Source organism: Lepus europaeus, chromosome 5 (genome assembly GCF_033115175.1).
Source record: "Lepus europaeus isolate LE1 chromosome 5, mLepTim1.pri, whole genome shotgun sequence".
NCBI classification, from domain to species: domain Eukaryota; kingdom Metazoa; phylum Chordata; class Mammalia; order Lagomorpha; family Leporidae; genus Lepus; species Lepus europaeus.
In genome coordinates, this window is record NC_084831.1 from 101,604,675 (window position 1) to 101,623,026 (window position 18,352).

An 18,352-nucleotide genomic window follows, 5' to 3' on the forward strand; every position below is an offset into this window, starting at 1 on the left:
TATTCCTTAATTCTTTTATCTGTATTTGATATTTTTAGAAAATTTCATTATGATATTAATAAACAGTGATGACACAGGAAAGCGTAGAAGATGTATTCAGAGATCCGACTGAGCACTTCATGGATTTCTCATCATCTACCAAGCTTCCAACCATGCTCTCCCTGCAATGCAAGTGACTGGGTAAAGAGTAGGTCCTACCATTCTCAGCTCAGTAGGAACAGGGAAAGTTGTTCAATGCATCTAATCTGTAGCTTGAGTTTATTTCTTCTAAAACCTTTCAGAGACCTTAATTTTATAAATTCTACTAAGATATATCTGCCTCTTTCATACATACACTTTTGTTTAAAACCTGCAGCACTGTGGCGCAGTAGGTTAAACCACCACCTGCAGGGCTGGCATCCTATGTGAGTGCAAGTTCAAGTTCTGACTGCTTCACTCAGATCCAGCTTCCTGCTAATAAGCCTGAGAAAGCAGTGGAAGATGGTCCAAGTGCTTGGGCTCCTGCTCCCATGTGGGAAACCCAGATGAAGCTCTTGGCTCCTGGCTTTGGCATGGCCCAGCTCCATTTATTGCAGCCACTAGGGGAGTGAACCAGCAGATGGAAGATTTCTCTCTGGGTGTGTCTCCTTCTCTCTCTGTAACTCTGACTTTCAAATAAATAAATCTTAAAAAAAAAAAAAAAAACCTGAAAAAAATTTTCTGAAATGGAATCCTAATGAATTTGGAAAAATATGACCTGCCCAGAAAATGCAAACATTAATGAGTGACTTGGCCAGTATGTTTTATACATTCTTGCAAAATTAACCATAGTATCAAAAACATAACAAGAAAGAAATAAAATACTAGTATACTAGTACTCACACAAGGGGAGGGCTTCACAGCATCACTTGGGAAAAATCCAACTTCTCCAGATGCTAAATTTCTACCCTAAATTAGAAAAAAAAATCCAGAATTGAAATTAAATTTACTGTAAATGATAATCCCACAATGCTCGATAACAGTACTATTTCTTTGAATCCTCAGAATTACTTACATTTTGTATTCAGTCCTGGACATTCACTTACTATGGCACAGAAAAAGAAGCAAAAGCAGCCAGTTTTCTTTTTTGTGTTTATTTGAGAGGCACACACACACACACACAGTGCTCCCATGTGCTGGTTTACTCCCCAAGAGTCCACAATGGCCAGGGCTAGGACATAAAGCAAAATGCTGGGAATTCGTCCAGGTCTCCCATGTGCATAGTAGGGACCCAGATATTTGAGCCATCACCTGATGTCTCCTAGGGGTCTGCACTGACAGGAAGTTGGAAGAGAGAGCTGGAAATTGAGCCTAGGCACTCCAATAAAAGAAACAGTCATTTTAGTCGCTAGGCCAAACACCCAATTCAGACAGTTTTCTTCCTTGTTAGACACTTAATAAGTGGCTTCATGTTGTGGTTATAAAACAAATCAAAGTTTATTTTTGAACATATCATTCAATTTTGTTACTGCTATATATCTGATTCTATACAGAAATAATAGCATACTTTGTCTTTCAATTTTAAACACATTAACACAAGTATTATACTGGTTTTGTGCAGGAATCAGGAAATAAGTTTAAATGGACACTATTAGTGTGTTTAACAGAATACGTGAGTATATTCCTCTAATAAGGTGAAAAGAAACAGTCAGTGCTAAGGGTCAGAGATGGGGAAGAAGGGGAGAAAACGGGGAGAAGAAAGAGCGGTTTAGAGCAAAGAGGGAGAAAATTCAATAACCAAGCAGAGGAGATATTAATTTAGACAAGGCTCAAAAACTGCACTTTCCTTGCATAGAAAAGGATAAATATTCATTCATTCATTGATTCAATATAGTCTTTGGTATTAGCTTGGTTAGATATTGAGGAAAATATAAAAATTCATGAAACAGTTCTTGTTTTCCCCTATATGTTGAGAACAAAGCATGTATATGTATAATAATGATACTATGGGAGTTAAAGATGGAGGAAGATCAAGGTTGGAGATGAGGGGTGACTCCATAATCCATTCCAAGGGATGATGTACATATGTGTGGCAGTCACAGAGAGGAGGATCTTGAAATCAGGATTATGACTCTCTTGGGAGGAAAAAATATATACATATATGGAGAGAGAGAGAGAGAGAGAGAGAGAGAGAGACATACAGAAATTAGTGTAACCAGAAGGCGGGAAGAGACTGTCAGGAAAGAGAAAATCCAAGACTACGGAGTTGATGCAGTGGTAACTGTCAGGTTGGAACAAATGTTTCTTTCTTCCAATTGTACTCACCAAGTGCTCTTCGGTGCTATGTTTTAAGCATGACATTGAGCTATCAGTAAATATATTTGGTGACTATGCAACCAGCCAGAGCTTCATTCGTAAATGCACTGCAGTGCTACCTGAGTGTAAAATACAGGGGCCTGTGGGAGGGGCTCCTAACTGAGTGGGCCCAGGGAAGAACAAGAATGATTTCTGAAAAAACAACAGTAAGACACATGAGTCTTCACTAAAGGAAGTAAGTTCATCTTGCAGGGGAAATGCCCAAAGACGGCTTACATGATGCTCTTTCCTAACTATACCTGAAACGTATCAACAAATGAGAAAATCATGGCTCTTACAAGACGGTGAACTGTCAACTCTCGTTCTTCATTAGAAGAACAGCAAAAGGTCTTAATATATAGGATGCAGAGTTCAGGAGAAGCAGTGATTTTTTTGGGACTGTGCATGATGGCCAATGTAATAACTATTTACTATCTCAGAACAAAATCAACACGGAGCCCTTAATCTATATTGATACTTTTATTCTGTCCTCCTCCAAAACTCAGTCCACATGTCACCTGTTCTATAAAACCTTTGTGGAGCTGCAGGTCCAGGATGAATCCCATGCCTGCTCCCCCACTGCACCCTCGCATACTCTTCGTAGTACATAAAGAAGGAGGACCTCTGCAGAACCTACCAGGTTTAGCAGTGCAAGTTACAGTTCCTCAATGACCATAGGCATCCCTTAGAGGACATGGTGAATTCTTACAATTCCTCACTTACTCTTATGAGATGTCAGTTTTAGGTAAGGGATATAATATGTGCTATATTCAATGATTTCCACTTATTAAGGAAATAACTACCCTATGACATTTGGAAGATTCAAAACAAAGCAATGTGTAGGAGGAATGTCTTTGGTTCCTTGGTAAATGTGTGTGGGATGTACACTGGTACATCATTAATACTAATGGGTGGAGCAGCTGTCAATCCCTGACACATGAATGGCACAGCAGACTGTAACTATGAAATAAACCATCTTCAAAGCCTTTGGTTTAGTGGCCTTTTGTGAAGATTTATCTAAGAGACTCGACTAACCTTGATGAGCAACATGTAACTGAATTTCCTCCTTCTTTACATTCCTCTGTGGGCATTTCATTCTGGCTCAGATAATCAGCCTGTCATCCCTTGCACACCTATTACAAATGCCAGAGATAGGGAATCATCTTTTAGTTATCCTCCTGTCTGATATTTGTTCTGGGAGTCTCTCAACATCTTCAAGGTCAGCCTGAAAACATTCTCCTTCATACTCAGGTGTCATCTAAGATACCATATGTGCTATCTTTATATGCATTTATTCTGCAGGGCGTCTCTGTATTGTGTGATAGAGCTTTTGTAAAACTAATAGTACAGGATGGGTCATTTTTATAAAAATACTGTTTTTGGAAAGTACCTGAGAAAATGGGCTATGGGTTGCATATAATAATGAGAAAAGATGTGCCTTTATAATTTTCATTAATTAGAACACAAAAAATTATAATTTATAAAATAATGTTGCTTTTCCTGAAAAGCAAATAGCTTCCTGTAGGAAAACATATCAAACTAAAATTATTGACAATTTTTTCTGAAATTCTTTACCATCATAAATACAAATGCATTATTAAGTATGTATTTATTCCTAAATGACTTCAAGTTTTAATTAAACCTCATTTTTCTTCAAGAAAAATCCACCACGAATTGTAATAAATTTAAAGTACTTTAGAACCTACTTCTGCAGAGGAAAACATTGATGTATGCCAGGAAGGCAGAGCTAAAACTGCATTTTTAAATTCAAAATCAAGGATTGCTTAAAATGACAGAGGTATCCTCCAAAAATCTTAATCGTAAATTGCTTGGCACCTAACTTTGTAAAAAGGAGGAAGAATTGCTTTAAGAAAAATACAGTGTCTCGTCCCTGTGGCTCATTTATCCCCTTAATACTACCTGGACTGGAGCTTTAATGCACTCCTGGAATTGCGCTGAACAATTTGAAACAGATGTGGAATGCTGACTGTAAAAGGGACAGATTAATGGTTATTCATGAAAGATTGGAAAGTCTTCCAAGTTACAATGCCCTAAACACTCTCAACATATGCAGGATGGTGCTGTGGGGATTACTAAGCAATTTGTTACACGTGGGTAATGGCCAGAGCGACTGTCACCCTGCCCAGTCACTTTGCCTCTGTCAATAACACACTGCTTAAGTGGAGGGGAAGAAAGAAACACACAGAATGACCATGAACTGGGGGAATACAGGTGAATATACATACGACATAGGTTATAGATTGGATGGGCAGATGGAAGGATGGATAGACAGAAGCAGTGGATTATGCTGAACTGGTCTGTGAAGACATACAACGGTAAAGGGGAGACGATCAGGAAAAGACCAAGTCTGAACCAGCCTCTGGTAAGCAGTGGTTTGTGTTCTCAACTGCAGCCACGTTCGTTTGTAACCATCATTGTCACTCAGGGAGATGTCAGAGCAGGTTCTCAGAAAACACAGACAGGCAGGAGCATAGGGATGTGGCATCAGAAGAGCCTGTTCTATTCCTAGCTCTGCTATAAAAAGCTGTGTAACCTTAGGCAAGTCTCAATGGTAAAACAGGAATGAAGATAAGACCTGCCACACACGCCTTAGCAGGCTGTTACAAGGATCACAGAATTACTAAGTGAGAGAGCACTTTGTGAATATCACATACTCATTTTCTATTTCACCCATAATATTGCTTTTTGCTTATTCTCAATCAGTTCTTTTATTTCTGAATTTTCACTTTTGTCTCAATCATGTTGATGCAATAAAAATGCTTAATCTTGCACATAATCCCAGCAGTCTCCTTACATTTAAGCAAACTTGTTAAACCATAAATAATGTAGACTCCCGTATCACTTTTACCTGAGTAAGATGTATTTGAGATAGTTTATTTCTTAACTGAAAACCTTTATTGCAAGTACACATATTCCTTCATTGTTAATTATCTACTAAGTGGACGGCAAGATATATATCTCTTACTAGTGAACCTTGAAAACTCGCCAGGCATAAATGCATGTGGTTGTACTGAATGGCTAACATAATAATTTCTAAAATATTCTGAACACAACATCACAAAAGCATAATCCATATTCTTTTGATATACCTTAGTCAAAAGAGCATAAGATCTTTTTATTTAACTTTTATCCCATATATAAATGTTAAGAGTTCAAGTTTCAAAAGACCATGGAATTTACATTTCTGGTATAGTTCATATGTAGTTAAGTGGCTTTCATAGGCTTAGAATTCTGAATAACTAAACAAGTTGCATGCACCCTGGTCTAGGATCTTTGAGATAAATTTATTTTCAATTTGTATGGGTTTATCCTTGCACCAAGTCATCAAAATATATTTCAAAAGCTTCTATTTTATTTTTGATGATTTCTTCAATTCTTAACAAAAGTGTTTGTGTTTACTATGTCTCTGAAATTTTGGCAGATGGAAGTGTCAAAAAAAAAGACTTAAGAAATTTTAAAAATATTCTAAAAAGCCATAAGCTGTGTTTCTACACTTACTAGATATGAGATGAATATAGCAGTGAATAAGGCTTTGTGGAATATTTTTTATTATTATTTTAAAAAATGTACTTGGTGGGGTTCCTGTATTTCTCCAGCAAGAGAGAGGATGCTGATCATGAATGTCTTCAGACTTTTTCTGTAGTTTAAGTGGGCGAGACCTTATTGTACATGATGCCATGCTGAACTGTAATAATATAAATGTATTTTTCTTGTGAAAGAAACAAGAGAATGCTTTGACAATGGTTAAAGAAACTCAGCAAGCAAAACCCAGTCTGCATGTAAGATAAGCCAAATCTTAAGTGGGCCCTCCACACAAAATCTGCACAGAACAAGGCACTATCATATTTTGGGTGAAGTCCTGCTTGGGAAGAAGCCATATAACAAAATAAGCTAAGCTGAAAAAGTCCAAAGAAATTTGTTTCCCTAACTCTGGCAGGCAATAAATATTTATCCTTAGTGATTTTAATCATCACTAACCACAAGGAAATATCCTGAACAGCACCATATACATTAAATGCTTAAGGCAGCATTAGCAATTTTAAAGAATGTTATTTTTCTTAGACTAGAATCAGTGCTTTAAAATGTATTGGTTTCATCTGCAAAGAGGGATAGTTTTACTTCTTCCTTCCAAATTTGTATCCCTTTAATTTTTCTTGCCTAATGGCTCTGGCTAAAACTTCCAGAACTATATTGAATAGCAGTGGTGAGAGTGGACATCCCTGTCTGGTACCAGATCTCAGTGGAAATGCTTCCAACTTTTCCCTATTCAATAGGATGCTGGCCGTGGGTTTTTCATAAATTGCTTTGATTGTAATGAGGAATGTTCATTCTATACCCAATTTGCTTAGAGTTTTCATCATGAAAGGGTGTTTTGTATTTTATCAAATGCTTTCTCTGCATCTACTGAGATAGTCATATGGTTTTTCTTCTGCAGTTTGTTAATGTGGTATAGAGTTAGAAATGTGCCAGGGGATTCCAATTCAATCCCATCAAGATGGCATGTACCAATGCCATCCCACTAGTCCATTTGATCAATTTCTGTTCACAATTGATCATAATAATAGGTCTAAGAGTCAAAGAGATCACACTAACAAGACTAGTGTCTGCTAATACCAATTGATAGAATTAAAAAGGGAGAGAACAATCCAGCATGGGAAGCGGGATACACAGCAGACTCATAGAATGGCAGATGTCCTAAATAGCACTCTGGCCTCAGAATCAGCCCTTAAGGCATTCGGATATGGCTGAAGAGCCCATGAGAGTATTGTAGGCATGGAAAGTCAAGACACTGGGTAAAAAAAAAAAAAGAGGACATAAATGAAAGATCTCTGCAAGTGAGATCCCAGTGGACAGAAAGGGCCATTCAATGAAGGAGGTAACTTTCTCTGAAGGGAGAAGAGAACTTCCACTTTGCTTATGTCCTTATCTAAATAAGATCGGAGTTGGTGAACTCAAAAGGCTTCCATAGCCTTGGCAACTCATGACTAGAGCCTAGGGAGATTACTGACGCCATAAACAAGAGTGTCAATTTGTTAAGTCAACAACAGGAGTCACTATGCACCTACTCTTCATGTAGGATCTCTATCCTTAATGTGTTGTACAATGTGAATTAATGCTTTAACTAGTACTCAAACAGTATTTTATATTTGATGTTTTGGTGTGGATCTAAACTGTTGAACTCTTTACTTAATATATACTAAATTGATCTTCCGTATATAAAGATAATTGAAAATGAATCTTGATGCGAATGGAACGGGAGAAGGAGTGGGAGATGGGAGGGTTGCTGGTGGGAGGGAAGTTTTTTTTGGGGGGAAAGCCATTGTAAATCATAAGCTGTACTTTGGAAATTCAGGACAGACCTCTTAGGAATTATATTCATTCATTCTTCAGGAATTGAGATTATCATGAGTAAATTCACTATAATCTGGTGAATTATTTGGCCCACAGTCTAAACAACAGGTGCACATGCTGGCTCTATTTAAACCCCTTTTGGTATCAAGTCAATAGTCCAGATTGACAAACCACCAAAAATATTCAGTGACTGACACAAACTTAGTAATTATGGGAGAATGTAAATTACATGGTAAAATAACAGAAGAATTTCTCAGAATGGTCTCTATACAATGTTACTCTTTCACTCTCCAGAAAAGAAGAGATAGTATGTCTCTATGTGAATTTCTGCTTAGGTGACATTATAATCTACATTATCCTCTGCATTAAACATTGGAAAAATACAAGACTTAGTAACCAAAAATGCCATCTTGAAAGTTAACAATTAGGTCCTCACCCACTTTGTCAGGAGGTTTGCCAACTCCCAGAATACAGTCTGTACACTTGGAAGCATTCCTGCAAAGTCAGTTTATAATCTATTCAATCAAAGCCAGTTGGCAATCACCCAGGGAAAACGTTTCTCACAGGCCTTTTCTAATGTCTATTATCTTCTATCCTCATGTCTCTCAAGGCCTTCCTGCCCTACTGCAGTCACATGCTGCCTTTTTCTCCTTTCCTGTAATTAGGGATCTTGATACTCTCAGGGTCAAAAAATCCAATAAAAACAAAGGCTTCAAATTAAAGGCTATACAAGCGTACTTCAAAAGGTTCATGGAAAATGGAGCTGAAAGATAACTTTATGTTGGTGCAAAAAAAATTTGAAATCCAGGCTAAGGGGAATCTTCCAAAAGTTCATGAAAATGTGTTATTAGCAAAAAAAAAAAAATAATAAAAATAAAAACAAAAACAAAACACAAAACCCCATACACTGATTTCAAAATTTTGCTGCACCAACATGAACTGATTTTTTATTCCATTTTCCCACAACATTTTTAAAGTGCTTCCATGCTAACCAAGTAAGCCTCTACACTTTCCTCATGGTTTTTAACCCCCACATCCACAATCTCAAGTCCGCCTTGGCATCTCCTAATTTTACACAATGGACAGGCTAATCCATCAGCCGGTGGTGAGCGGCAGTGTAGAAGAAAAGCCCAGGTGAACTGAGGAGCACCCTGGAGCTGTGCTCCACCACTGCTAAAAAGGTGTAACTGCCACAACAGCACTGAAGTTGGGGACTTCACAAAGAAATACCCTCCGGTAAGAATCTGAATTGGGGGCTGGCGCCGTGGCTTAACAGGCTAATCCTCCGCCTTGCGGCGCCAGCACACCGGGTTCTAGTCCCGGTTGGGGCACCGGATTCTATCCCGGTTGCCCCTCTTCCAGGCCAGCTCTCTGCTATGGCCCGGGAAGGCAGTGGAGGATGGCCCAAGTCCTTGGGCCCTGCACCCCATGGGAGACCAGGAAAAGCACCTGGCTCCTGGCTTCTGATCAGCGAGATGCGCTGGCCACAGCGGCCATTGGAGGGTGAACCAGCGGCAAAAAGGAAGATCTTTCTCTTTGTTTCTCTCTCTCTCTCTCACTATCCACTTTGCCTGTCAAAAAAAAAAAAAAAAAAAAAAGAATCTGAATTGGGAAAAACACATCAGTTGCCACAGATGCTGATTCTGGTCCATAAGCCCAAAGCAGTGAGACTTTTGGTAATGGTATCTGTTTTAAAAGGAGATTAGGTTATCTGTTTTTTAATATACATATTTAATGTTCTTATTTGCTTTTATTATGATGCAGCCCGAATCTTGAATTTTAGATCAAGAGAGGAAAATAAACACTTTCAGAAAATTTACTGGAGCTAATATTCTTGTGTGATCTAGATTGGATTAGAGAAGTCTCCTTGTAAACTGGAGCAGAGTAAAAGAATGTTTCAAAGTGACTGACTGCTAAGGCTGCAGGGAGAGGTGTGGGGAGGAAGGATCTACTAATTCCTCCCGGCCACACCTCCCTTCTCCAGCCCTCAGATGCTGGAGCCAGGCTACGAGTCATGGCACAGATCACACAGGTTCTCACTCACATGCCCTTGGCAAGGGCTGTTTTCTGTAAACCCATCTGCTTCCTTCCACCTCTCCTTGAGGTATCGGAGGCCTTCCTCATCCGAAGGGCTCTGAGAAAAGGGCTCACAGGTTTCAGCTTGATATGTATGTAAATCAATCCTTCCGGTGGGAACCATCACTTGCACTTTTATGTAGAATTATGAAGTGACAAGTTTTCTCTTTGATTAAAGAAATTAAGCACTGAGTGTAAGAATTATGGGGACGCAATAGTCTTCTACAAGCCATATATGTCAGTGGGACTCTTGGCATTAAATAAAATTAAATAACAAAATACCAGATAATCATTTTCCCACTTCTGAAAAATGAAACTTAGCTTCTACTGTCATTATTATACAGAAGTACATTTTCTTCCTTTTCAATTTTCCTTCCCATTTCTTATAATTCTCACACCTTTGTAAGTCACTTAAGTACTAATATTCCCATTTTACAGATGAGGGATCAAGGTGAGGATGCAACTTTAATTCACCTTAAGACTACTCTGGGAGAACAAAGATAAATCTAAATCAGACCAGATGAACATTTTCACCATCTTTCAAACCACTTCATTCAGTAAGACTTGTGTTAATAAACAATGAACTTGAAACCTTGTAAATAACATATTATGGAACTAGCATTGCGGAATATTCATTCTACACCTGCGGCCTAAATGTCTAGTTTCTTCTAGGCACTGGAGACAAACAGATGGAAGTCATAGTCCTATCTTTGTGGAGTGCTCAACCCGGCAGGAAGCAGGATGAATACACCTGCGGGAAGCAGGATGAAGGCAAGGGGGGAGAAGTCTTCTTGGTTCCAAGAAGATCCAAAAGAAGGTGAATATAGTACTGTGCCTTGATGGTAAGGGTTCAACTGAGACAATGAGACTAGAAAGGAACAGCCAGGCAGAGGGTAAAATACACATACATGGTGGAGATTTGAGAAAACCCATTCCTTGTGAAAAAGACCTCCCTAATCCAACTCTTTCAGCTCAAAGTGAGTAAAACACACCTATCTCTCTATTTTTTTAAATCTCCTGAGTCATATCTGTTTGAACAGTAAATAGAATAGTATTTTGAAGAGGCAGGAGTTATGGTGTAGGCAAGCAAAGCCATTGCCTGTGATGCTAGCATTTCCTATGGGCACCAATTCGTGTCCTGGCTGCTCCATTTCCAATCCAACTCCCTGCTAATGGCCTGATAAAAATTAGCAGAAGATGGTTCGATTGCTTGGGCCCCTGCCATTTATGAAGGAGATCCAAAAGAAACTTCTAGCTCCTGGATTTGGCCTGGCCTAGCATTGGCCATTATAGCCATCTAGGAAGTGAATGAGCAGACAATCTTAAAAAACAGAGAGGAAAAAAGAAGAATATTTCTGCGGAAAGTAAAAATTCTTGACAAAGTAAACTAAGACTAGGACCACTCACTGTTCACTCACTACCAGTGTCCCAGTTGCTGGGATGAGGGAAATGGAGGATGAACAGCTTGCTGTTCACGAACAGCTTGCACGTCACGAACTACATGTCCACCAAGTTCTTCTCAGGACTCACTGTGACCAGGAATGCTTTTCTTCCGAGAATGTATGAGTTCCTGCCAAGCTCAAATCATTTTCTGACTTTTCATTGTTTCTTGTATGACTCTTCCCCTGAAGCAAAAACTCAAAAGAACTTTAAAAAGCAAAAATTACCGCACAGAGCAATGTTTTGTTTCCTGGTTTTTCTACCCTAAAAGAACTAACCGGCCATCAAAATATGTTTTCTTTAGATGTGTTAAAAAAATAAAACAACTCTTCTGAAACAACGGTAGAATGATCTAACATACAGAACTAAAGTAAGAGACAAAAGTCTGGAAGAGGCTCTAATTTTAATTCTGTAACTGCCATGCTATGGATAGGGGATGAAGCTGGCCCTTTAAGCCCACAGAACTAAGTGAGGGTGACGGGATTTTTCCATTTATCCTCTTTATGGAGATCTCTGTGAATTAATCAGAATGTGTGTAAAAACATTTTCACTCCTTAGACTAAAGATCATGTAGATGCATGATTTGGAACTGTGAAGTATCACAACTGTTTTCTAGGTTATTTAACTTTCATTGTAGATAAAAATACATATATTTTTGGCACTGATTACAGTTCTACTGCTTATAATTGCCTCTTGGTTCCAATTAGCTTACAAAATTCTCCCAGTGGAGTATCTGGAGTTTCATAAATGACAATGGTGAAAAATAAAGTCCTGTGATATAGGATATGGAATCATAATCGTTTCATAAACTTTATTCTAAGAAGGAAATATACAAAGCATGCCATTGTAAAAGAAATCTTTGATGGCATGGCTTCAGTTGACATTTACCTTTTTCTTTCTATTGCTCTCCCTTCTCTGGTAAGTATAATCTGTTATCTTTCTTGAGAAAACAAAGTTCCTAATGCAATCTCTTCCAGCATGAAGGATGTTCTCTGCTGTTATTAAGCCTTTATTATCATGTATTTTAACAAAGACCTATAAGCAACAGGTTTACCCCTAAGCAGTCAATGACATTTATATACTCAGTGAAAACTATGGCTTACACCTGCACTAAGAAATGTACCCTAAATGGCCAATTTCCTATTTTATATTCATTTCAGTTGAAGACAATTTTATAGAGCTTTCAAGGAAAGGAAAAGAGAAAAAGAAGACAAAGAAAAAGCTGCCAGAATGAATTCCTTCAATGCAAAGATTGAACAGAGCACATTTTTACAACTCAATTGACAATTCATTGTTTGAAAGAAGTTATAATGAAAATGCAGAGCCCATTCACTTCAATAGCATTAGAAATTACTGTTGTTATAATAATAATAATATAGACTAGACTAATAGCTATTCAAAGAAAGAAAGTTCCTGAAAGATAGTAGAGGCTAATTTGTATTCTCTGGACATAGAATATGTAGAAAACATGACAGTCTATAACAAAATCTGACTTTCCACATTAATGAGTGAAGTGATACACTTGGGAAAAAAAACAGGGTATAAAGTTTAGAAAGCACAAGTTGTTGAAAATTTCCAAAGAAGACAAAGCACTTAGCTAGTACAAAAGATATTTCTGAAATGCAAATGAAGGCCATAGTAACATCACAGTAAGTATTCTAGATTTTTACCTACAGGCTTAATACTAGATATATTTGACATATGATTTAAAAAACTCTTAATATAAAACTCAAACTAGAGACCAAGTGCATCCCCTATCCTGAACTTTAATCATTCAACAGGTCATTAATGCTATGAGGTTGGTACCTGGTTGTCTATTTCCTGGTCCTAACAATATGAATCACAGCCAGGCACTCAGTAGGTACTTTCTAAGTATTTGGATGGTAGGTGGAAGGATGAATAAGAGTTACAGCTTAATGCTCACTATGCTAGAATTCCTCCTTATATTTTTATTTTATGTGCTGTGATTATAATTACTCCCACTTTACAGATGATAGATGTAAGACTGAGGCCAACAGAGTGTTTAAGGTCATGCTGCTAGCAGATGGCAGAACCAATAACTACTACTCAACAAAATGTACTATGATTTTCCAAATTCTAGTACAGGAAAGAAAAAACACTTTATCTTGCTTCTCTGGTACTAATTATGTGCAATCTCAACTAAGATTGGATAAGGATCAAAAAGAAGTGCTGAAAAGCTATGTTCTCACATGCAATTTAAAAAAAAATCCCCAGTTGAACAGTCACATAATTTAGGGTGTAAACCATAAAGTACATGCCTTCTTTTGACTTGTACTGCTCAGCAAATTATCATACATGGAACCACTGTGAACACATCTACAGACCATATGACTCTGAAGTATCAACCAGTACATTTCTTCATACATTTACACCCAACATGGAGAAAAGATTTTTGCTCAGGATTTTTAAAAGCATGCCATTCAAGATCATGTCATTTTGTAAGTGCAGTCTCAAGCTAGTTTCTTACATGTATCTTCCTCAAGTCTACTCTGAAACAAAAGCTAATTTTATTCAGACAGCATTGAGCCATTATAAGAAGTAGAATATTTTTTAAATCAAAGAGAATAAGTCCAGTAGGAAGTTTGTGGCAAATACATTTTCATTGTACACTAATTCTTTGGAAATATATTCTTTGTGTAGCACCTATCATAAAGTATTGAGTTCACTGTATTATTTTGTTTTGTAGCTATGCTTAATAAGTTAGTTTACTCTCTATGACCAAATAGTGAGCAGGGGATAATGCCCATAATTACCATGGAGTCTTATTAATTGAATCATCTAATTAACGGCTCACGTTAGATTTATCTTTGGTTTAGTACAAATTACTCATGCTTGGGTTCAACCCAAGTCATCTGTATATTGATCTTCAAAAGTCAGTGTGCACTGACATAATTACAAAGGCCCCCCTAAGTGATTCAGTGAGGATTCTGTACATTGGTCTGGTTCAGCCCTCTTCATGTAACATATAAAAAACTAAGCTACGGAGTGAGTGAATGACTCGACCCACGACATCTTGCTCTCTGGCTGCAAATGAATGACCTGAATCCAGTATTTCTCACTCTGTCACTGTTTCTTTTATTAAGGATAGAGTTTGTTAACTAAAAACCCTTTGATTGGCTTACAGGTATTCATAAGACAATCCTAACTTAAGTTACATGCATGTTACAAACACCAGATGAACTTTTAACACGTCTGAAAAGTCAAACATACCACAAGCTGCCAGCACGCATGAATGTTTCTCCTGAAGACAGGAGACCTAATGTCAAACCACTGACTGGAGTTGATAATTGAAGTGTGAGCAGCATCTGAGCAGTGAATGCAGAGTTGGCACCCGATACATACTTGCTGATCTGAAATAAATGTGCTAATTGTTTTTCTCTGTTCTAAACACTAACCTTATTTTTCCCTAACCATTACACACCCCAGCTCCCCCTATAAAGACACATACACACACTTTGTCACTCGAAAACTCTCATTCTCCCTACAGTTCTCCAGAGTATTTCCAAAGCTATTCTACCATCACACCAGAAAATCTTCATGTTTCCAGGCAGCTAAGAGGAAATAACAACTAATAATGTCTTTCTTTGTGTCTAGAAAGACTAGAAGGCAGCACAATTTAGTAAAAGGAGTACTTAGGGTGGTTGTCACAGAACTTGAATTATAATCTGTGTGCTGTGAGGACTAAATGAAATAATGAATTTGAAAACACCACTAAAAAAATGAAAGCGCTATCTAAACATAATGTGAGAAAAAACAAATGAGGAAAATGAAAAAAGGATACCACACAATTTTGTACAATTTTTTTTACAAGTCTAAGTTATTGGTAAAAAAAAATCTCTGTACCTATTTCAAAATCAATAAGTAAATATTTTTTTTTAAAAAAGAAAGGAACAGGGACTGAAAAATATGAGGCCCCCCAAATTCTCTCTTAAAATAAATGCCTCTAAGCACATACTATGCATGTTTCCAAGATTCCTGCTGACCTACTTCTACAACTTTCAGAATGATCTCAAGGATCTTATAGTATCTTATACACTTATATCACCAAAATCTTCAACATTTAGTGCTTGGCTTGACTACTTCAGAGCCTTCCTCTACAACAAGAGATTGGTACTGATTGGCTTTCAATATCATGGGGAACTGCTTAAAAATCAGCTTATTCTTAGAACTGCTAGACAGCTTCAGAAATGTGTTTTGGCTGTGGTACATTGTTACTTTGCAAGTATTCAATTGGCAGAATCCACATTCTTTGTACCTGGGCTGGTGCATGTTATTTTTTTTAAGATGTATTTATTTATTTGAAAGGCAGACTTGCGCACACACACACACAGAAAGAGAGAAGAGAGAAGAGAGAGAGAATGTTCCATCTGCTGTTTGGCCCCCGCCCCCCAAATGGTCACAAGGGCTAGGGCTGGGCTAATCTGAAGCCAAGAACCAGGAGCTTCTTTAGAGTCTTCCACATGGGTACAGGGGCCCATGTACTTGGGCCATTTTCCGTTGCTTTCCCAGGCACATTAGCAGGGACCTGGATAGGAAGTGGAGCAGTTGGGATTCGAACCGGTGCCTATAAGGGATGCCCACACTGCAGTCAGTTTCATCTGCTACACCACAGCGCCAGCCCTTCAGGTCATATTTTTAACCAACAGCAGAAGTAATTGGCACCAGGTCTATATGTAACACTTAAGAAGGTCTGGCACCTTCTGCTTTTATACCACCCATTACATAAGTCTAAATAATAAATTATGGAAAATAACAAACTGTTTTATAATAAACACAAAGTGAGATGCTGTCACAAACTTGATGGTAGTAAAATAAGCCTAAGAAACTGGTTTCTTTAGAATCAGAGACAGCTACCTTCTTATCTTACAGAGCACATAAGCCTCATTCACCTCCCTTAAGAAGCTTAATCGCGGATAACATGACCAATGAGGATGCAGCAGTCTGTGGTACGGAAGAATTCTTGAATTCTAGGGCAAGAGTTCCTAGGTTCAAACCCAGCTCTGCCAAGTTACTGTCATGTGACTTTGGTTAAGTCACCTAACTTACAGTGCCTCAGCTGGCTCATCTATAAAATGAGTATAATAACACTGACACATTTTTATAGAATTTTCATTAGTATTACATGAGTTAATATATGTAAAATACACTTAGAACACTGTTTTGTACATGAAAATATATGATGAATATTAATTGTTAGAGCTGTTGTTGCCACTATTATTGCAAGAAATTATAAAAAAAAAATAAGAGAGGGCTGACGCTGTGGTGTAGCAGGTAAAGCCACTGCTTGTAATGCTGGCATACCATATAGATACCAGTTTGAGTCCCAGCTGCTCCACTTCTGATCCAGCTCTCTGCTATGGCCTGGGAAAGCAGTGGAAGATGGCCCAAGTCCTTGGGCCTCTGCACCCATGTGGGAGACCCAGAAGAAGCTCCTGGCTCCTGGCTTCAGATCAGCAAAACTCTGATCACTGCAGCCATCTGGGAAGTGAACCAACAGATGAAACCCCCTCGCCCCACCCCATAATTGCCATTCAAATAAATAAATAAATATTTTTAAAAAATAAGAGGGAATTCTGCCCAATTATATCCAAATTAAGGTAGGAGTAAAAGAGTAGATAAGATAGGACAGATTTCGCAGTAGAACTCCAAGTGAAATGCCAAGGAGTGGGAGGTAGCGGTGTGTGAGAGTGATGATGAAAACATAATTAGTGGGAGAATGGTAAGATCTGAAGTCAGAGAAGGCAGCAGGGACTACAGCACAAATCCTCCAGGTCACAAATTCATTAATGCTAAGATGTGAATTACGTATGGTTACAAAGGAGACGCTGAAAGACTTTAGCAAGAGGTATGTAGTTGCATCAGGATTTTGCAGGGGTTGTTGGTGAGTGTTGCAGGCAAATTTTGGAGGTGAGGAATCAGTTAGAAAATGGCAATCGCAGAGATCATGCGAAAACTGATTAGAGGGGAGATGGAGAAGAAATTCATTGGGAGTGATTTAGAACATAAAATGAGGAAGACTTCGTGACTGAAGAGAGTGAGTGGAAAGAAGAGACTTTACGAAGATTTCAGACCTGCAAGTAGGAGGGTAGATGGATTGGATGGTTATGTCATCAATCACTAAGGAGATGGAGTACTTGAACAACACTATCAATTACTTTGACCTAACTGATATTTGTAGAACTTCTTACTCCCAAAAGCAGAATACATGTTCTGTTCAAATGCACACAAAAAGTTCATCAAGATAGACCGCATTCTGGGTCATAAAACAATTCTTAATAAATTTTAAATTATTCAAGTCATACAAGCTATGTTCTTTTATGATACAGAATTAAGTTAGAAATTAGGAACTATGAGGAATTACTAAATTTTTTGGAAACTAAAGAATGTATTTATTAATAACCCATAAGACATAAATGAACAGGTAATTAGAAAATATTTCAAATTGACTGAAAATGAAGGTCTATCATTTTAAAATTTTTGAGTGGTAGCAAAAACAGTACTTAGAAATTTATAGAACTTACTGCCTATAATGGAAAGAGAAAGGAGAGTGTTCAAATCAATAAGCAAACACTCTACCTTAAGAAACTGGAAAAAATGGGGCCAGCACTGCGGTGTAGCGGGTAAAGCCTCTGCCTGCAGTGCTGGCATCCCATATGGGCGCTGGTTCAAGACCCGCTGCTCCACTTCTGATCCAGCTCTCCGCTATGTCCTGGGAAAGCAGTAGAAGATGGCGCAAATCCTTGGGCCCCTGCACCTGCGTGGGAGACATGGAAGAAGCTCCTGGCTTCTGATCAATTCAGCTCTGGCCGTTGGGGCCAACTGGGAAGTGAACCAGCGGATGGAAGACCTCTCTCTCTGCCTCTCCTTCTCTCTCTGTGTAACTCTGACTTTCAAGTAAATAAATAAATCTTAAAAAAAAAAAAAAAGAAACTGGAAAAAAGGAGCGAATTAAGCACAAAGCAAGGAGAAGAAAAAAATAATAAATATCAGAGTAGAAATCAATGATATAAGAAAAGAAAAACAATAGAAGAACCAATGAAATGAAAATCTGGTTCTACGAGAAAATCAATAAAATCCATAACCATGTAATCAGACTGAAGAGGAACAAAGGACAGTACCAATCTCAGAA

General features: G+C 38.1%; 1 protein-coding gene across 1 annotated transcript in view; it reads right to left on the reverse strand.

The window, feature by feature from the left end:
• The window catches only part of VAV3 (vav guanine nucleotide exchange factor 3), a 415,772-nt gene that overhangs the window by 44,458 nt on the left and 352,962 nt on the right, over positions 1-18,352 (reverse strand). Inside the window, exon 21 of the mRNA XM_062191859.1 lies at positions 862-927. Coding sequence (XP_062047843.1) covers positions 862-927 — 66 coding nt within the window. The remainder of the gene's footprint in view (positions 1-861; positions 928-18,352) is intronic.